The sequence below is a fragment of the Leptidea sinapis genome, chromosome 12 (assembly GCF_905404315.1).
Source record: "Leptidea sinapis chromosome 12, ilLepSina1.1, whole genome shotgun sequence".
NCBI lineage: Eukaryota > Metazoa > Arthropoda > Insecta > Lepidoptera > Pieridae > Leptidea > Leptidea sinapis.
In genome coordinates, this window is record NC_066276.1 from 12585665 (window position 1) to 12609148 (window position 23484).

General features: G+C 32.1%; 1 protein-coding gene across 8 annotated transcripts in view; it reads left to right on the top strand.

Annotated features, from left to right (window-relative positions):
- Positions 1 to 1147: 1147 nt before the first annotated feature.
- LOC126967085 (uncharacterized) overlaps positions 1148 to 23484 on the top strand; it is a 42458-nt gene continuing 20121 nt past the window's right edge. For 3 of the 8 annotated variants that reach the window (XR_007729869.1, XR_007729870.1, XM_050811470.1), the window contains exons 1-5: positions 1148 to 1312; positions 1628 to 1726; positions 8120 to 8260; positions 19539 to 19642; positions 19885 to 20049. Coding sequence is in view for 6 of the 8 variants with exons in the window: in XM_050811470.1 (XP_050667427.1) it covers positions 8139 to 8260; positions 19539 to 19642; positions 19885 to 20049 (391 nt within the window). In the remaining 2 variants the exon portion in view is untranslated. The remainder of the gene's footprint in view (positions 1313 to 1627; positions 1727 to 8119; positions 8261 to 19538; positions 19643 to 19884; positions 20050 to 23484) is intronic. The other 5 variants (XM_050811465.1, XM_050811466.1, XM_050811471.1 and 2 more) reach the window with 2 other exon arrangements.

The window sequence follows — 23484 nt, forward strand, 5'->3', positions numbered from 1 at the left end:
CACCGTATTGCTATATACCAATATAACTTTATTTTTATCATACCGATTCAAGGAAGCAATTAGATCATTATAATCTTTAAACCGAATCTTCCATTTTCCAGAAATATAATAATTAACAAGATGGCACTTTTATTTATCAATCTATTTTATTGATACACCACACATCACAAAATATACTTTAATTTTTTGCAACATGTCTACTTATAATTAGTAATAATTGTTTAAATACTCTAGTCAAGTTTAATTTATCAAAATAAAAAAATATTAATAATTAAAGGTAATAATTATATAATGTTTATGTTTAAAACTATATCATTTGTAAATACAATTCTTCATATTTGATTTATGAAGATGTATTTACTAATTGAATTTACAAAATGAAAATCGATATTTATATAATACTAGTGGACCCAACAGACGTTGTCCTGTACACATGTTTTAAATTTGAAAAATCGGTCCAGCCGTTAGGAGCAGTTCACTAACATACACATGAGCAGGAGAATTATATTATATGGGCGGAATTGAGAATCTAAACCAATCTCAAATTCACTGAAACAAACAAAAAAGTCATCATAATCAGTCCAGCCGTTTAGGAGGTAGTTTAATTGTGAATCTAAACCATTTTCGAATCCACCTGAAGACACACACAAATCTCAAATTCACTGGTACACACAAAAATATCATCAAAATCGGTCCAGCCGTTTAGGAGGTAGTTCAATTGTGAATCTTAACCATTCTCGAATCCACCTGAATACACACAGAAAGTTTCATTAGAATCGGTCCAGCCGTCTAGGAGGAGTTCAGTGACATACACACGCACACAAGAATTATATATATATAAAGATTGATTCTTTTTTTTTATGATTTATATTGAGTCTCTCACTAAGGATAATTTAAATTAAATATTATGACACACATACATATTTATAAGGAATTAATCAGCTACGGTAATACGAAATGCACGGCAAACGAAACACATAGTAAGTACTCTATGTTTTTTCGATTGGAACTCGTGAATATTGAAATGGAAGTCTGTATTGGTCCGGAAGCGACGAGCGATTGAGATCAACAACCTAACGAACATGAAAACTTCACGTAAATGCGACATTCAATTGAAATGGCTACTTTATTCACGTGGATAATATTCGCCGTCTAAATATAACCGATGTATTATAAAATTTGATATGATTTCGTAGAAAGTGCTAGTTCATTCTGTAGTTGGAGGTCGCTGGTGTAAGATCAGTTGCTCTTTACAATAATTAGTGGAAGAAAGTTTAAGTTCAAGGGTTTGAAGAATTTTGACGTCCACCAGGTGAGTATGTGCGTGAGTGTGTGTAAAGAGACATTCTGCAGACGTCAAAACATATTATTTATGTATAATGTATACAAATTTATCCTACCTTTGAGAATAGAAGTCGTAATTAACGTGTCTATTAATAAAAACATTTACTAAGCAGATTAAAATACAAATAAATCCGTAGAGATTTAGGTAGATCTTCGAAGTTAATGCAATATATATACCTATAGTGTATTATATAATGACGGGGTATTGATGGTAATTCGCATATACAATCAGCATTACTGTGTTCGGTAAATTAAGAATTATATTCATGATTATCCGATCCAGGTGAGCAGCTGGCCGCCCAGGAGCGTGGGCGCCGCCTGACACGTCTTCAGTCAGAGCCAGGCATTGAGTCAGCTCGCACGAAACGCCCAGCCGCATAAGGTACATACACTCAATATATTATATTCATCCGCTTCTAACATTACCACTAATAAAAGCTTTCAACAAACTAATGTTTTTTATTCGCTTGTTACCTGGCAACACACTAACAAAGTATTCAGTTACATAAATAATTTCATATTACCTCACGATACTGAAATAGCGCATCTTTCGCACGCCGCTCTGCTCTCAGATTTTGTACAAATTTTTACATTAGCGAAAGTGTTGTAATAAATAAAAGACAACAATTCGAAAGCACATCATTAACATTCACTCTGTCGATTATAGATTGTTAATTGTAAACATATAGCCATCTCATTGATTCAGATGTAACTAATCAATGAAAGCAATTAGTTATAGTTACTGGTAGGTAAGGTGAGTGATGATTTGATTAATCATATAATTAGGTCCTGTTATAAATAGAACAATGTGTATTTGTGTTGATCACATAGTCTGGATGATATGTTGTTATATTTTTAACCTTGGTGACGGTATCGTTAACCTTGTTTCTATTTTCCATGCGACGTTTTTAACGAAGTATAAAAATTTCTAGATAAAAAGTAACAAATATCTCATTCTTCCTGATAAATATTATTATGATTGTAAAATTAAAAGATTCAATAATATATCGTATATAATGATAATAATATAAACGGTGAATTATAAAATAGTTAATTATATTATGAACAATACGATGCAATAATAATATACATTTAGTATGTTAAAGATATTTCATTATTTTTTTATTTTGCAAATAAAATTATTCCAGTAGATAAACATACATCTATTCTTCATACAATTGACATAGTTTTGTAAATCTCTATATTACTTTTAGTTATAAACTATAAATTTTTTTTTATAATCAGATTCACAGCTAATATAATACCTATTTGAAACAATATTAATGTTTCAGGTTTATATATAGTTTTAGTGTGTACACATATGAAATGTTACAGTAATAATAGGTTTATTACAGTTTTACTTGTAGCCCCGAAATATTAAGATCATCAAGGCCATCACTTCTTTCTTTGTTTAGTCTTTTTTTAATAATTTTTTACATTAAAATTTATACTAGATCATTGTTGGTATGTGGGAACTCCTATTTCCAGATTTCTTTAAATAACGCCTCTATGTACACAAAATGTAGAAATTGTTTAGCTTCACCCACTCACAGCCAGTCAGTGTTCAAATAGATCTTTAACATACAATTATGTATAACTATTTTCTTTACTATTACAAATCAAATCAAATCACTTTATTCTGAATGACCTGTATAGCCGAGTGGTTAGCGATACTACCTACTAAGCTTAGAGGTCCCGGGTTCGAATCCCGGTAGGTGCAAGCATTTATATGATGAATATGGATGTTTGTTGCCGAGTCATGGATGTTTAAATGTATTTATGTATGTTTATATAAATTTATGTATGTTTAAGTAAGTATATTGTATTAAATATATCATTGGCTTGTAACCCATAACACAGGCTATATATGCTTAACTTGGGGCAAGATAATTTGTGTAAAAAGTGTGTCAATATTATTATTATTATTATTTTCATTTCAAAACATTCCTTTTGAAATAATTTATAAAGCAATAATATGCTTTCGATATTGTTCAAGTGCTTAAAAATTTTGTTTTTGTGTGTAAATACGACAATGACGAAGCGAACAAGCATTACGTAGGGAAGCGTTACGGCTGAGTCTCATTCAATGCCATAAATGCAATCATTTCATTATATATTTTTGATTTTTTCTTTTACGTGTGCTATGAAAGCCTTTAACTCACCAAATTAAGAACCTTTTAAGTTTTTATTTATACAAGATGGTCGTTTCCTTTAATTGGTTTCATAAAGAATCCTGATTTTACTACAGCTTCAAGAGAACACGGATGTTACTAATTGATGTTGACTTCAATCTCAACAATTTTTTCGTTTTTTTTTTAAAATAAGGAGGTATTTCTTATCCAAAATAAATGCAGATTTTTACTCCCTGTTTTATGTAGGAGGTTATGTGGTCACCGCGACCCATACTCTCTTCTTACACCAGAGGAATCACAGGAGCATTGCCGACCTTATCAAGCGTCCAATTAACATACATACAATTTTTTTTTAAATGAAATTTATTTATTTCAATTTCATGTAACTTACAATTACATGAATTCGAAAATGAAAACAATTATCACGTGGTGAGCCAGGGTCGAGCTAGGACCACCTCACTGAGAGTCAACAGTTCTTGAACAGCCAGTAAAAGTATCGACAAAATCAGTCCAACCGTTTCGAAGACTAAGGGCTACCTACATTTAACCAGCACACCACGGTGGCGACTGGCTACGCCACCGTGGTGTCCGCAAGCTACCAAACTAGACACCAGAGATTCGCGAGAGCTCTACTTTTTCTGAACATAATATGGTAGATTTATTAATAAATATATTATAAATAATAAAAATAAATATTTACAACGACGATTTAAAAGCGCTTAGCTTAAGCCTATTTTAATTAAGATTCTTTGAGTTTGACTTTAAAAGTTAGAAAGATTAGAGAGTACACGAATGTTGCGACCGCTAGATTAGTGTACTTTAGTTATTTTCACAGCATCATGACGTACGGTATATTACTATGGGGTCATGCTGCTGACATTGATATAGTGTTTGCACTGCAAAAGAGAGCTGTTCGTGCTATATATCAGCTTGGTTATAGCTGTCTATACTGACTGAGACTGTTCTCATAAAGAAAAATTTAAAGAAATAAATATTATGACTGTTCATTGTCAGTACATTTATGAAAATTTAATATATGTTCACAAAAATCGCCACCTTTTTGCTCTTAATAGGGATTGCTTGTAACTAATTCTAGTAGGCTTCATAAGATACATAATAGCTTTAAGGGTAAATGTATACACTTCTACAATAAAGTCCCAGCTACTTTTCAGGCATTATCTATAAATAAATTTAAATGTTTTATAAAAAAATGGCTTTGTCGTAAATCCTATTACTCCACTGCTGCATATCTAAATGATCGGACAGCCTGGGACTAGATTGTGATTATTTTATAGCGATAGAAATGACTGTACAATATTGTATATTTTCATTGAAAAGAGCGCAAAAAAAAAGAATGCTGGGAGAGTTTCTTGCGCCGCTTCTTCTCTCTCAGAGCGCCATTTGTTTCCGAAGCGGTAGTAGTATCTAGTAGTATAAGAAATGACATCAAAAAGAATTCTAAAGGAATCAATTTTGAGAAAATAAATGCCTTTTTATGCCATTTTTTTTTTTAAAGAGGAAGACTGTAACAAGGCGAGTGCAAGAGAAGAAACAGATCACTGGTGTTTGTTCGTTGTTTGTGGGCCAGGTTGGAATCAATTAGTAGCCGATTATTATCTTTGATTGCAAATGTTCATGATTTTTACTTTGGTCCGTAGTCCTAGAACAAAGTTATTTTCTAATATCAAAAACACTATTCCAAAACAATAGACGATATAATATGCACTAAAAAGTACGAACGTATTTTTAAACAATCTAATTCGAGAAAATTTATTGAATTAGGCGTTACTTTGCGGAAATCCATAATTATACAAAAGTTTTCTTTTTCTTTCGAATTGTTTTTTAAAAACAAATATTGGCGGAAGTAACACTAAAGAAAACTTAAATCATTTGTATAAATCTAATTCAAGTTAAGACTTTCCAATAAAAAAAGTCAAAATCAAAATCATCCACCGTCAGGTCAGTACCAAATTGCAATGGGACCACACGAGAAGCACCAGCTTTTAAATAAAATAAGAATTATCATGAACGGTCGTCCTTTCTGAAGTCGAAAGTTCTGAGGTTTCAATAAAGGAGGAGGTCCTTTTTTGAAGTCGGTTAAAAACCAGAATCTTATGAACACCGATATATTATTATTTGATTCATGTTTTACGTCTATTTATTACGTCTACGTAAACCAGAGTACAAAACTCTGGTTTACGGATAGGTAATGATAGAAACCTCAATAACACGTAACCTGTTGCATCAATATCTTTATTGCAAAAAACTTTCCCGTAGTAAAACTAACTGTAACATAAATACATGTTTTTTCAAATTCTAAATTGATACAACTTTCGTCTTTAATAAATAGAATTTCACATAAATTTTGTACATTTTTAAATATAGAAAAAAAACAATGACTGTAATCATAGAAGAAAACAATGAAATATTTGAGAGTGTGAACGACAAGTGATATGTGTTCCGCGTACATTCACCAATTATATTTAACCGGCAGATATAAATAAATGAGCGCCTGAATAGTTCGCACTCCGATCAAATGGCTGCCAGTTTGTTTACGACCGGTAACATCAACAACACTTCACCTGAATCACTCATCCGTCAGTAGTTCGTGAACAGAAACCTCATGGGAGCTATTTATTTTGACAATATTAACAAAAAAATAAATTCGCTGATATAATACCTACCGTCCAATATAAAGTACAAACACACATACATAATCTTTATGTTTTAGTAGACACAATATATTACAGACCTATCTTCAATTGCCCACGACACTAATTTTTACAACTGTTCAACTGGCCCCTCACTTACTTTCAGTAGGAGAAAAGAACCTTGGGAATGAAGCTATCGCTCCCAGATTATTTTAAAGACAAAATTTATTGTAATATGTATAATTTAAAACAGAGCCTTGCTGAGTTTCTTCTCATGTTTGCACGTTGTTCTCAGGTCTGGTTGTTTACTCAATTCTATTATAAGTTAAAAATATTTCAGTTTGAGAATGGAGCGGTCAAATTCGTGGCAGGTCGTGGAATGTTACTTAAGTTATATAAGCTGTCATAGTATTCACTGAAAATAATACAAAGAAGGCGAAAAACGCTTTAGTTGTTCGTGTTACGTTAGAGTAGACCAAACGTAATGAGCTGGATCAAGACGAGAGGTCTTAATATGACCAAAATGAAATGATAAACATTAATCAGAAGTAAGCAGGACTCAAGAGACCAGAGTCGACAAGAATAGTCAACTATGTTGTATACAGTAGTCAATGACATTCTATACATAAGAACGTCATTGACAGAAGTCATCGTTATGACTGGTTTTAAAAAATAATGCTGATAAAAATATTTTTATAACTTCAAATTCTACAGAAGTAAAGCAGTGTTTCCATAATGTTACTACTTCTTTTCATAAATGGCTGCCATGTTATAAAAGGAATATTTAAAACAAAATTCTGTGACTGAGACGAAAAAGTGTTATATTTTATTCATTCCGGTTTCTTTCATAAATGTTTTGTGACTGTAACTGTGGACTATTCACAATTATTAAGTTACCTATATAGCTATAACTTTTTAATCTGCCCGGAAAGATGTCGTTGTTCAAAAGTTAATAGTTAAAAATTAAATAAACATAAAGTAATTTCCGATTTATCCCGCTATTTATATTTCAACAATAAACGGCGGTAACAAATAAAAATAAGCGTCGTAAACTGCAATACTTTATAAACATTATGAAAGTTAAGGATAAATTGTGGGTTATACCTAAGATATAAGTAGACATATACTATCAATTTTTTTGTAGACTTTTGTAAGGAGTACAATACTGTAGTAGTACATTATTTTTATCTATCTCGTAGGCTTCAGCTAGCAATAGCAATGTAAGCGCAAAATATTTTGCGACATCACGTTAGGAACCTCAAAAATTATCAGTGTTTCTTAACTATATTATGCATTTATTATACACATAAACATTCCTCTTGTATTACTGAATCTATTTTAAAAAACCGCGTCAAAATCAGTAGAGTAGTTTTAAAGATGTAAGCATATATAGTGACAGACAGCGGGCAATGACTTTGTTTTATACTATGTAGTGATTACAAACAGACACTATAGTTTTACAAATAGTCTTAAATGTAATCAAAGCTGTTATGTTAATTATATTACTAAACAATATTTCAATATCTCCACATAAAATGCATATATATGGCTGAGTTTCACATGGTCTTGTCTATTCAGATTATTTGGAAAAATATGATTGCCGTCAAGGGTGTTGACAGGTATCATAAATTAACAATAACGCGATGGGTTTTGTGTGTAGCTCGACTCCTTGGCGTGAAAAATATGCGTATAAAAAGAAAATTACTTCTGATCTAGACGTAATTCACATTACAATTCAACATTGTTAATTTATTTTATATTTCTGACATCATTATAATATTAAGGATTTAGATTTAGAAATAATGAGGGAGATATGCAGGTTGATATTAGATGTCTATACGTACTTATGTTAGTTTATACTTAGAATATACTAATTACTACATCTATTTCTAAGCATGGCTGACAGTTTACGACTTATCAATAAAAATCTATTGCAGTAACAATAGATTTTTTCTCAATCACCAAAGTCACATATAATTCAAATGATTTCAGCGCAACGAACGACTTCAAGATGGCCACGGGACCGAAGATAGTTCACAAGCAGTTCAACTCTCCCATCGGGTTATACTCTCGACAGAACATACAGGAGACACTCAACAAACATATACAGAACTTAGACAACGGCAGCGTCGGGTATGTTGCTTTATTATGTGACGGTCTCCAAATTCAAATATTTTTATTCAAAATAGGATGTGACATCACATATTGAAAGTCAAAAAGACCCATTCTAAAAATAATACCTCAGACCTGAGAAGAATGCGCCATTATGATTGTCACAGTTTCTAACAAATTCCTCAATGTGTTTATGAGATTATTTATTACATTATCAAGAATATATTGAGAAACAACAGTCAAAATGTTTATTTCTTTATATTTTTCTCTTAATGATTCTTTATAAATAGCGAGAACAGCCCTCTTCTGCAGTATAAAGATTGTATTAATATCGGCCGCACTGCCCAATAACAATATACCATAGGACATAATACTATAAAAATAACTAAAGTATACTAGTCGCGCCGCATCTATGTCAGTTAACTGTCTAATTTTTTTAACCGCGTATGCTGCAGAACTAAGTCTATTCGCCAATCCTTCAATACACCCCATTGCAATGTGGAATCAAGAGAAATGCCAAGAAATATAGCAGATTCCACTGGTTTTACCACCTCTCCGTTTAATAAAATATTCACAACTACATTTTTGACATTTGGCGCGATAAATTTAATATATTTAATTTTATAACTATTTAACAATATATTATTGGCGCTACACGATGTCAGAAAGAGCATTGTTTACTTCGTCATATAAAACTTGGCTTCTTTTTACTTTAATAAAGATATATATACTTACTTGAAACATGGATTTCCTTAAAATAAGGTAAATCTAAGAAAAACATTATGACAATGTATTGTTACAACAATATTGGTCTCAGACTGTAATCACAACCAAAGTAAACGTATAACATTTGAGCAGTTCCACATATTACTGATATTTCATCTTGAGACCTGATACTTTTTGGAAGTACGCCTAACAGGAACGCCTGCTGGAATAAACGCGTCCACTCAATGTCATTGTGAACATATTGAGAGAGCTGCCACCCACTAGAATTATCTCCCAAAAATTCAAATCAGTATTTAAATGACGGAGCTGTTAGTTAACAAACATAAAAAGGAATAAAAAAAACACACGAAACATAAATTACCTCTAAAAATTACAATAATCGTAATTAGAATTAGATTTATTAAGGACGCGTTATCAAAACAGAGAGGTATCGAATCGCACCACTACACTGACACCGCTCAAACACATACACGTACTTAAAGTTAATTGCGGGAATCAAATAACTTTGATACTTTGGTAAGTTTGAATTTTTTTTTTTAATACCTATGTATTTTTGATGATTGGTTGATGTATTCGTTTAGTAGTTAATTATTAGAACTTTAGATGGCAGTTCTGTCGCATAACGTTGTTGCAGTAATCGCAGTTTTTTTTAAATCCAAGATGGCCGCCGCGCAAAATTATGATTTCAGCAATATGGGTATCGTATCCTAGGTTATCGAGGGTGCAGAGAATGATTTTGGGATCATTTTTGAAATCCAAGATGGCCGCCGCGCAAAATGATGATTTCATAAATATGGGTATCGTATCCGAGGTTCTCGAGGGTGCAGAGAACGATTTTGGGATCATTTTTGAAATACATGATGGCCGCTGCGAAATATTATGATTTCAACAATATGGGTATCGTATCCGAGGTTCTCGAGGGTGCAGAGAACGATTTTGGGATCTTTTTTGAAAAAAAAAATTATTGAATTAGGCGTTACTTTGCGGAAATCTATAATTATACAAACGATTTAAGTTTTCTTTAGTGTTCATTCCGCCAATATTTGTTTTTAAAACAATTCGACACGTGTGAGTCTCGTGCCAGATTTTGGCGAGACAACACGTCCTGAGGATGCCTCGTGTAGAGGCGAAACACGTGTCGAATTGTTTTAAAAACAAATATTGGCGGAATTAACACTAAACAAAACTTAAATCATTTGTATAATCATTTTTGAAATCCAAGATGGCCGCCGGGCAAAATTATGCGTTCAACAATATGGGTATCGTATCCGAGGTTCTCGCGAGTGCAGAGAACGATTTTGGCATCATTGTTGAAATCCAAGATGGCCGCCGCCCAAAATTATGATTTCAACAATATCGGTATCGTATCCGTGGTTCTCGAGGGTGCAGAGAACGATTTTGGGATCATTTTTGAAATCCAAGATGGCCGCCAAGCAATATTATGATTTCAACAATATGGATACCGAATCCGAGGTTCTCGAGGGTACAGAGGGTACAGGTTAGATTGTATAAAAATACGCAATTATTTTTATACTTTTTAGTGCACATTATATCTATTGTTTTGGAATAGTGTTTTTTAAAGTCGGTTGTTTTTTTGTTAAAAAAAAATATTTTATGATTTCTTGTGAATTTGAAGTACACTAACTAACAATTTGTCTAAATATGTGTAGATATACTAAATTTTTCAATGCAGCAATGAAGGTAAGTGCTTTACAATTTGATTATAGACAGTTAGAAATTCTGTCACAAATCGCATCCTTACTGTAAGTCGTTAAGGAGTCCCATTGATCATCATATTCGACTACCATAATTACTAGACCATAACTATGTGTTGGTAGATGACTTAAATATCCGGTTAGCATAAAAAATATTCGGCCGAGTATCGTTAATTTGCTCCTAAGAGTTGAAGAGTTCCGTTACTTATAATGGATTCCGTTATCAGAACCTAATCAAACTCTCACCAAACTCTCTTTGAAGTATATCCTTTCCAATAAAAAAAAATCATAGAAATCAATTGGCGCGATATTAAGTTATTCGTAAATTTATCATCCACTTTGCTATACGTATGTATAAACTAGCTGACCCGGCAAACGTTGTTTTGCCATATAAAGTATAATTCACGCGATAGTTTTATAAGTAATAAAATATTGCCTTTATTATAGCCTGTACATCATTTTTTTCTATTGTCAATAGTTTTTGCAGCGCACGCAAAAATAGGTTTTCGATTTTACACCTTGTGTTACAAAATAGCAATTTTATTACGGATCCCTAATTTTGAAAAAAAAAACATAGCCTATAGCCTTCCTCGATAAATGGACTACCCAACACAGAAAGAATCATTCAAATCGGACCAGTAGTACCAGAGATTAGCGCGTTCAAACAAACAAACAAACAAACACTGCAGCTTTATAATATTATAATAATAATAGTATAGATACGCAGATGTATGTATGCAAATTTAAGACTTTTATGGTTTTCTTTTTGTGACCACGTGGGAAGCACCAGCTTTCAAATAAAAAAAGAATTATCAAAATCGAAAGTTTTGAGGTAACAAACATATAAAAAAGAACATACCGACGAATTGAGAACCTCCTCCTTTTTTGAAGTCGGTTAAAAACGCAATTTTAATGTCTGCAATGTTTATGTCAGACCGCCCCAGTCCCTATATTTATATACATAATATGTATATATATATATATATATATCACTCTGAACGTCAGTGCACATAACAAACAAAATCTGCAACAAAGAAGAACTAAAATAATTCATCATTGAATCCCTTCAATGATTTCATCATTTTCGTCTAACCGATATTAGAAATCTCGAATCGAACTGTGAATAAATGGTATTTTCTTATTAAAATTCATAACACGTTTTTCAGTTAAGCGGTACTTGAGTACAAGGTATTGGTCGAACGCAAATTTCGTTTTTATGAATCAAATCAGTCCTTCAAATGTCTTCATGGAGAGTTCGAGCGTGAAGGACGAAATAATTTAACAATCGTATTGTTCTGTGAATAGGTAATTATTTAATGGTTTAAATTTATGTATTGAAACAATAATTTAGTAAAGTGTTCAATATTACGTATATTATGATTAGTGCTTTCTTTGAATACGTAACTACAAAAATATATTTTTTATGCAGTCCGTGGCTAATGTCAGAAAAGTGTCATTGTCATTAAATATTGGTGAGTGATCATTTTCTTTGCCTTAATATAGACACATTTATGAGTAGATACTTTTGTCATGCTCTGAAATTGCTTATTTGTAAACGATATAGGCTGCACAAAATCGATATGTGCACAAGTGCAATTAAGGCAAAGAAAATGAGCCATACAGCCAAACACAATAAAAAGTACAGAGATTTGTTATTTTATAATATTTACTTTAATTTATTTGCCTCATGTGTTTTTTAAGACATAAAAGATATTATATTTTAATTAAAATACAGTAGGTTATTTAATTAATTAAATATATATATACATATATATTACAAAATTAATTTAATGGTAGGCTGTATAGGTCTGGAGCCCAAGCCTAATGTAACCAATGTCGTAAGATTAAAAAAAAAGCGGCGGGAAACAGGTCTTGTTTTTTCGTGTGTTTATTAATTTCTTCAAATTTGCTTAAAATGTTAAAAATGTCCAGTGAAGAAGAGAATTTAGCACTCTCTCCTCATACGCTTTTGGAAATTTATGCACAGAGAGTTGCGCCAAAGTCTCGGGAAATATATTTCAAAGTTTACGATAAACTTGTAAAATGTCGTTAGAGCCTTCTTCTCATAATATGTGATCTTCTCACAAAATGTCATCTTCACAAATTCTGAAAAATACCGTAAATATCCAAAAACAATTTCCTTCAGTATTCAAAACTGTCCTAATTTTACTTTGAATATTAATTAAAGAAATTTTATGTTATACTACTGTTTTATTTCCTCGCAATCGAAATGAAAAGCAGAGTTTATAACTCGTCCACGAAACCATTTTATCCTCGACATTACCAAGTGCATAATTTGCTTATTTATTACTACTTTTGTAATAAATAATATTTATGTTATCAGAATCTTTCTGAAATTTGCGACATTCGTTAATTTGCTTTTGCTTTCTTCGTCCATTATTAGGATAGGCAAAGGGTTCGATAGGAGGGCCCATACAGCCATATACGTTAATATTCAATAGCAACGTCATATTAATATGTGCTTATATATCCATAAATTTCTTATTATCAATTAATTTATTTAATGAGTGAATATTTAAAAATGTGCAAATGCTATTAATGAATTATAAATAGAATATAAAATGAAAATAATAAACAGTCAAATAAAATGGCGGAATCCCAGGAACATTTTACTTTTTGATCAATAAATAAGCATTAAAGAGAAAATCAAGAACATGATAATGACCTCACCTGTAAAAAGTTTAGGTGTTTATTTTCTCATGAATAATAATATCAAAATACAACATTAGGTATATCATTCTTTGTAAAATATGTTAAATCTCACTTGATTAAATAATATTACTTATTATAAAGGCATGCTTTTATTTTAGGTAGAGAAAATGCCAACTTTGCTCAAAAGATGAAGTTATGTCGTTAGCGTTTCCGAGAAAAAAATAGCAAAAAATCAAACAAAGTAATATATTAGTGCATCTGTTTATAATTCTTAAAGTTAATTATTATAAAGTTTTACTTCAATCGCGCGTAATGATTACACACACACACTTTTTTTGTGTTTTTATATTAAATATTAAGTGGCTAACATAAACAGAAATGTTTTATAAAGTTAAGGTAAGTGCAATATGATATAACCACTCCACATAATAAGATAAATAAGATAAAGCTTTTTTACTATAACAATCAAATGGGAATCAAACTTGTGATCTGGTGTTTGATAGCCAAACTCGTTCATTCCAGAACCTTACAATTTCGAGTATAGTTTATGACCACGAGGTAATGGTACCAATAACGGTATCTTATCGATAGTAAACAGTAACCGAAAATATTTAAAACAAAATATGTTCGGTAAGTTCCGTGTATGATATACAGAAGACGACTTTATACGAACATATACACATTACATACACATACGTGAAGCTATACTTTATCTGGTCTTTAGCTAGTATTTTCTAATGGCAACATATTTACACTTTTACCGGATCTCGTTGAGATGCTTACTAAGATATTACGCAAATGATTCGTGCGCGTAATTATTGCTAACAGTGGCGATTATCTATAATCATCAGATGTTCGACTCAATGATTCTTGTACAGCATCAACATGGAATGTATTCGGCGCAGTCGCGGCCCCGGCATTCAGCGCACTGCGCGTGAGCAACGGTCCTTAAATATATTACGGATTCTTCGCAAGTCCATATAATTTAACAAACAAATGTGGCTTCTTGCTCCATTTGGCTCTAATTCAGAAATAGTTGTGATATAAATATATATTTGATTACATAAATAACTATTGTTTTGTGGATTTTGAGATCAAGATGGGCTTGACGGTAAACTGCGATGAGTAAGTTTATATATGAGTTAATACCTATATTTAAAACGGTATTCAATTAATATGTAAGTTTGTACGAAAACACCCAAATTATTACATCAAAATTATATTGGCTCCCGTCACAACACACCTCTCTATAAAAAACCCAATGTCAGTTAAAATTTATAATAAGTTACCAGAACACTTAAACGCCGAAACCAATATTAAAAAAATCATAAGCTGTTTTAAAAAGTTACTTTTGGAAAAAGTGACAAGGAATTCTATTAATGAATACTTAGAGGAAAAATTGCTAGGTATACTTTACGAGGTGCATGTGATAATTTTGTTAAGTTACTAAGTCGCATGTAACGCAATTTAAATAAATTAATTAACCCTCAGAATGGATATGTTAAGATTTTAGGACGATACTGGATTTATAGTACCGAATAATATGAAAAGTTATGACCGAGAACTGCAAATCAATTGATTTTTTAAATTCTTCCATCTTATAATTATTCTACGAGAAATTAAAAAATCTCTTCTAAAGCACAAATCAATTAAAGGGATAATCTCTTAAAACTGTTCTTTGTTCTAAAGTTAAAGTACTAATGTAATAATTTTAAATACCTACTTAAATGTTATATTTTAATTTCAATTTTAATCATTTAAACAAAATCCATGGAACGCCTTGCCTAATTTGGTTATACATATATATAATATATAGTGTGGCTTACTGTAAATCTCTTAACATAATGCATACTACCTTTACGTGCAGCGTTATGCAGATGCAAAAACACTCATTTAAATTTCTAATGATAAGAAGCATCAATTTGCAGAGATTGTATCAAACTTGTTGGATCAAACACACTTGTTGGATACACAAGTATTTAAATAAATATACCCAACTGAAAAATTACTATTCATACAACCTCAAATATAAAATGTCAACATACAACAGTTCTGTTGTCACATATTTTCCTATTTTTTATATATTGTTTCATTCCCCTTCATGTTTTATATATTGATATAACCTACTTTAGTGATAATTCAAATATGTATATCCTACCGCCAGTTCAATAATTCGTCTATTCATTAACCGCCTCCCTAATTCCCACCAAGTTAAGTTTTTGCATGCATATTATACATAAAATGTACGCCAACATACATATCTTGAATATAAAAGACATTATATCGCACTAAACAAAGGATAAATAACATGAACCCGAAGAATCTGGAAGCTATAAGTAGATACTAAATCATAATGTATCTTGTTCACAGATTGTTTTATCGGACTTTTGACCTCAGTCTAACTAAAATAGTAGCGTTAAACTTGAAGAAAGTTCCATAATATTTTACACTCCAATCTAAATCGAAAAAAATGTTCGTATGCTTTAGATTTTATAAAGTATCGCTTTTTTATTTTAATAATAATATCATAACAAGTATTTTTAAATGGCCTCAATGCAGCTTCCCAAGGAGTAGGTCTTAAAGGATGAGGGCAAATCAGGGCCGATCGTTGTGGAGATCTTTGTGGGACGCCTTTGTCCAGCAGTGGACATCTTCCGGCTGATGATGAATTAGACAGCTGATAATCAAATTTTTGGTACTTGTACACATTCTTTATTTCTGGTTAAATTATTATGATTACGAATACTCTGTGCGACATTGACACTTACCTTACTTGTACGTACATGGGCAGCGAGGTAATACGTTTAACCTTAATAATATTGTAAGTTCATAAAATAATATGTATACATTTCGTTGGTCTACGTTCGTCTTTTCATTTTCTAAGGTATATTATTCTGTATTATGTTAAATTAATGTTCACGCACGGAGATTATAAATGGCAACAATACTAGGAACTTTATTAAGTACGTATCTTAATAAAAATAATTCTGGAAAAATGTGTATCTAGCTAGCGCTTCCATCTTGTTAAACAAGATTTATAACATTTCAATATCTGTAGTGTGACGTAACAAGTGTCAAGCCTGGTTGTCTTAACACCAGTCACCAGAAACTATACTGACCACTTTTTATGTACATTACAAACTAGATACCAGTTGCTTGTAGATCTTATACCACCCAATAGCTCCAATTTTTATTTATAGACTGTTGTATATTATACAAAATTTACTTTTCTTAAAGGGTTATGGTAGTTATATTTTATTGATAAAATCCGATGATCCGGTAATGATCTACAGTTAACAAACGGAGCTAACTAGTGGGCTGGCAGTTTGTGGAACTCTGTAGTGGAGGTTCAAAGTCAAAGTCAAATAGGCTTAAACTAAGCTTTTGAATTATCATTATAAAATTTTAATCTAAATAACTCAGACCATACAAGAAACTTAACGGCCACTCTTATACATAAATGCGTTTCAAATATGAAATATTTCTTAAAAAGTAATAAAAAATAAACTCTATATAATATCGTAGTTTGATGCATCCACATTTAGTGCTTGAATTCATTGTTTTGTGTAAGGTTGCGTCGAGAACATGATGGTTGTCATTACTGTCATGTTGGATAATATAATGGGGTGAGTTATCACTCACCATATGAACAATTAAAAAAGAAATCGTTGGGACTGTACTTATTAAACTCAAGATTCCCTTTGTCGCTGTCTCCTCGATAACACTTCTCTTATTGCATCACTTAGTATCAGTTTACTTGGTCTTGAACTTTCAAGCGATTGCCGTTTTCGCACTTATATGATTCATTGTCTTCGAAAAAACTGTAGTTTATCAATATAGTGAAACTATTACTTCAAGACGTTCTTATTTTAAGCACTCCTTTGATTTAGTACGCAGGTCCGCCACATATCATCTCGACCCACTTGCAATGTAAAGCTGCTTGTATCGTTGTCGTTCCAGTATTCTGGGAACGGCTCCAGTGCTGGCGCCGTTGACAGATATCGATTCTGTGTGTTACAAACCAATTATTTTCAACATTTAACTGGTGTTCCGAAAGCTGGTTGATATATTTATAGTCCACCAAATTGAACCATCCCACCACCCACCACCACCCGCCACCAAACGCCACTAATTATATCATCATTGTCATCTGGATGTGAGTCGTTCTTCTACAATACAGTTTGCAAGGACTTCCTACCACGTACAATGAAACTGTGGAAAATCCTTGCTTTGTGTTTCCAGGATGATACGGGCACGGTATGTACGGCACCTACAAAAAAGACAAACTAAGAAGCCAACAACAGTTTTTCTCTAGTGTTCAAGGGAGTGTGAAAAGGGGAGATTCACAGAGAGATGATATCAGCTGCAGTACATTTTGTCTTTGAAAGCAATAATTATCAAAGTACTTAAATCATTACACCAGATAAGCGTCCTATAATCACAGATATTACCTTCGCCATCACAATTTTCCCTTCGAATTAAATATACTGTTTACCCCCTTTTTTATTAAAAAAAACAATAGCATATACAATGTTAAAATAAAAACATTAAGTAACATATCCAAAATTTAGCTATATTGAAAACAGCAGTAACAGTTCAATAGAATACATACATACATATAACACAAATGTCTATAAAAGAATAGGAAGAGATTACGGTCCTTTATTTACCACGGTCCTGATATCCTTACCCGGCTTCTTCCTTTCGACTAGATCAACCCTTTAATGCATCCTGTCTAAGTTTTGATAGTCTTGGCCTGACCCATCTTTAATACATCCCCGACTTGATCATCTGTCAACGCATCTCTTGACCACTGGTGTTGCGGATCTCCATGGGCGGTTGCGACACCCCTTCCCCACCGTGAGCCTGGTGCCCGTTTGCCCCCTCTATTAAAAACAAATGAATAACATCTCTACCGATTCTTCTTAATACTATAATAGTCACATTTTTGTTTAACAGTACTTACCACATTAGGTACTTAATTCTAGTCAATGACTAAATAATTACAAAATAAATTTAACTTTTAATAAGTGTACAAAGGTACCATGCGCCTTTGTTACAATTTCTTGTGCCCATTTCCCACGATGACTCCCCTTTTCATTCGTCTCAGCAAAGTTCACGTTTTTGTGATTGACTTTCCGAACAGCAATGGAAATTGATTCATTGGGTAAACAGAGAAAGTTTCAAATAGGAATTACGTGATAATGAATTTTGCGCTTACTTTTAATTAATTCGAATGCCTATCTTATTATTTTTGTACTTAAAAAGTAATGAAATTTGTGTAAGGTTTTTGCTTTCATTTATATATAATGTGCTAGAGCCGCAATACGTCACGCTCAATTAACGTTGCAAGTGCAGGAATAGATATCATATCGTTCTGAAGTTAATTATAATAACTTGAAAGCTCTAAATAAACTTTTAGTAATCTACTACAAAAATTGCCAAACGGGTTTTAGTAAATCTTAACATACACATATTTTATAGCCTAATTAGTACGATAAGATACTTTAAATTGGAACACGATAAAAGGTATATCGTTGTGTGACAACACTTAACGACAATTATTATTTCCAACCCAGATGATATTGTGGTAAAGTACACAAGTAGTCGATGTGCTCACGAGTGACAATGACGAGTCAATATTATCTACACGTCACACACGTTATTGCAGCGACCGTCTACAACTTGCCCGCGTGAATCGTGCTAACGGCAATCTTACCCTGCATTCATTTTTTTATGGGATTTGTTTTTGCCTTTTTAATTCTTTTTCTGGAATACGCCTATACGACAGTAGACATAGTACCATGAACTAACTGACATTGAAAGTGCTGTCAAAACCTGTTGAACGATTTGAGGCCCACTATTTATTTGTATTAAGTGAACGACTGTTATTTTGATATTAAGTACCCTTATTACACTTTTAATTGATATTTTCTAGGTATTTATTCACAAATATCTATGACTCTATATATGACCGCTAATAATAAGTTGGAAATTATTATCAATACATAAATTTTTTATACTTGTACAGACGAGCTTTTTGAGTAGTCGGCGAAATTAATGGACAGGTATAAAACGCGGCGTGCATAAATTGTAATGTGCCTATCCACCATAGGAAAGAAAAGTTATTTATAGTATAATGTTCTTGGCTTCTTTTATCAAGTAAAAATATATGTTTGTTTCAGAATCGACTTTCAAAATCCGGCCACAGGAAAGCCGGCAAATCTCGCTAATTCAGCAGTTCTCAGAATGCTTGAAGAAGAAGAACGTAACAGAAAGGGTTTACCTAGTATGTATACATTCTTTATTATGACAAATTAATTTAATAATTTTATAGAGGTTTTAATTTCAACTAATGAGTGACCTTACCAATTTGACCGTAAGGCAATTTGTAGAAATAATGGTAATTTTTTTTTTTTTAAATATTACATCCATTCCATGGAAGGACTTCAATGATATCAAAAGAACTTTATATTAATTACCATGTCTCTATAAGTCTGCTTATAACATTTACTGTAACCGCTTTAACAGAGTTAGACCCGACACAAATAAAGGCGATTCTAGAGAATCTGGAACGAATGAAGAATCGTTTTGACAACCTCTGGCCGCCAAATAATGAGAAATATATTCCGAGATGGAACAATCAACTAAACAACAACTGTTATATATTACCTGAATATTTGAAGCATACCAAAGGTACCCTTGCGTGTGACGTCATTTAGATACATTGCATACTTCAACTTCATAAAAGTTCTATATGTTTCAAACCTATGCGGACATAAATAATTAAAAATGTGATACATCACTTCATTCATAACATCTCCAGATATTTTTCGCCCTCATATTAAGATACATAATATAATATCAGTAGTCAAATCATTATAGATAATTATGTTAAGTCATCTATTTTTTTTGCAATCATTGATTTTCTGGGATTTATACGGATTGAGATATAAATAGGTAAGGACCAATGAGTCAGTGAACTATACTTATAGTATAGTATACTTGTAGTATAGATAAGGTTTAAAATAAACTTATTATATTGTGACTGACAAAGAGTCGTCCGCCAGTGACGTCATCATGTCAGTGATCACGGAGGTTGGTCATTAGCGGACATTTGCCAAAATTTGAAAACACAATATCTTTGTTTGTTGTCATTAGTATTGAAGCAGCGACCATCACAATACGACCGACATGTCTGAAGTTATTATCGTAGGTAATGTACAGTCAACTGTATTTGTTATAATCGTAAAATTATTTAATAGTTATTTATGCAACTATTGTGTAATAAGGGGTATCAAAACACGAATGTGGATTTATAGTATAATATTTAATGTAATTAGAATAGTATCACATGAGTGTTTTAATACCTAATTATCAACAATTGCATACAAGACTTTATCTACACCCAGAATATGAATCCTCTAAAAGATTCTGAAACAGTTAGCTTACTGCTAACATTAAAACACTAGTCCTAGTAGTAACCTAATATCATCCATTACTGATTATATACATATAATTTAAGTATTGAAACAATTATTTTAGTAGTAATTTACATTTTGTATAGTGCAATAATTAAAATTCACTAGAATATAATGTCATTTTGCAGCGTTTAAAATGAATCACTCATTTTTTGTAAAGAAACAAAACAATAAAAATATCGAAGCAAAATGGCGGGGATTCGAATAACCTACTTTTTTTTATGGCGCGCAACGTAATGGTAGTGTGGAACGCGCGTAAACGAAAATGTTCTTTTTTTGAAATTCATACAGATACCACGCATCGAGCAATAAGAATGTGGCTTTCTGTTGAAACTCTTTGCGCATGAAGGGATCGAAAAAAAACATGGGAGTGTTGTTATGAAATTCAGTACAACATTACAACACTCGTTTGGATGACGTAATGGTTATTAGAACCTTGGGTATTTTAATGTTGGCAATAAGCTGTTTCAGAATCTTTAATAGAGGATTAAAAGCATGGGTGTAGATAAATTTTATATTATTTGAGTATTTCGTACTAAGTACATATTTGCAATAAACATAATATTATAGTTAAAGCTATTTTCATAAAATTTTATAATGTGCATGTAAGTATATAGTAATTTTTATTTCATTAGGGAAATACAAATGTTAGATACAAGAACTAAGATACTTGTATTTTCAGTCAAATTAATACTTACTGATACAATATTTTCGGATTGACTGATTATTCTAAACTCTGTTTGTGTTTTTGTAATGATAACTCAGATCCGTATGCAGATATTTTTGAATAGCGGCTGATATATGAATAAACCCGGTTTAAATTCGAGGCAGAGCTAGTATAGACTAGACTAAACCAGTTTATCCTGAGGTGTACTTAAATCCATGTTAGACTCAACTAGTTCAGCCGAAGTTAAACGGGTTTATCCAAAAGCCGATAGGAGAAACCAGTTTAACCTAGTCTGCACCGGTTTATCCTATCGCATAAAAGATGAACTGATTTGTCCTAAAATCGGATTTGGCCGGTTACATATACAATGATTTTAAAATAGCACTTTTTAAGTTCCTTGGCGAGTTTTCTCAACGGAGGCAGCTTTACGAATCTATAGTGATATGAAAAAAATTGATTGACGATTCAATTGTTTTATAAACCTAAGTACTTGAACAAAAATATTTGATTTCGACTTCGATCCAAGAGGAATATAATAATAGCGTCGTCGTAATAATAACGTCCCAATGAATGTTAACATTGTTATATTATTGTTGTTATCACATCACATTATGATAGATTTTTTACAACAACTTGTCACATCGATGACGATATTATATTTCAGAATGGTCGTGGCTGTGTTCTTCTCCAATACCTGAGTTTTATTCTACCATAATTTTTAAGGCAGTATTTTTACTGCATTGAATAGAACGTTTTGTTCTGTTAATAATGTGCTAAAAAATGCAGTTTTTGTAAAAAAAAACAGTATCATGGAGTACCTACTCTATCAGACTTAAAGATTATAGAGATTCACCTAATTGAGATAGCGAACAATATTCTATTTACTGTCATTTGGTTCAATTTAGGATCGGCTAATCCCGAGCAACTCAATGCAACATAGAATTTATTTTAACCAGCCAGGTGGCAATATTAGCGGTGAAACTTTCAAACGCATTTTCTATTATGCAATTCAAACATTTTCACTTTTTTTATTTATTTCGCGATCCGAGCTCATCCGTCTGAAAATATTAATTTATTCTATTCGATTCAACAAAAATATGTTTGTCGCTTTCACACTTCTGTTATATCAGTTATATGATAGACGTATTTATTATTCCCATCAATGCGTTCTTGGCTTTGTCCAACCTCAAACATTACGAAACAGAAGAACACATTTTTTTAACGAAAATCAGGGACGACACAAGCAGGACATTCAGCTGATAATAATTGATACGCCCTACCCACTACAATTTAGTGCAGGATTCTTGAAAAACCCCAAAAATTCTCCAAAAATTTGGACAGAAAAAGCTGACGAGCTCAATTGTAGACTCAATTGAAACATATGTAAATGTATGTATGTGTAAAGCCTCATTTGCCCATTAATTTCACTAGCTGCGGCGCCCTTCAGACGAAACATAATAATGCTTACACATTACTGCTTCACGGCAGAAATAGGCGCCGTTGTGGTACCCATAATCTAGCTGGCACACATGGCGTTCTCGTTCACATTGTCATTCTTAAGATACTTTCTTCCATTAAGATTGGGAATAAATATTCTTCCCCGATGTAAGTGCAGATGAATTTGCAAAAAAGTGTGTCAAAAAGATAGAGACACCCATTGTAATCAAAAACATGGCATCACCGATCGATAGAATATACATCGATTCACCGAAAGTGACCAAATAGAGTCATCCAAAGTAGCCAAATATATCGTGACACCATATACGTAATAAACATATATAGCGATTTATTTTGTTCTTTAAAATGTAGCTAACAACGCTCTTTGGTTCCTTCTGGATTTCGTAGAGACCTGAGCTGAATTGCATATTGTATGGTTCCTACTCTTAATCCACACAATAATATAAATACGATTAAAATGCGCTCGGAAATTCAATATCATCCATGAATACTAATAATAGATGAATATACAATATTAATTATTGA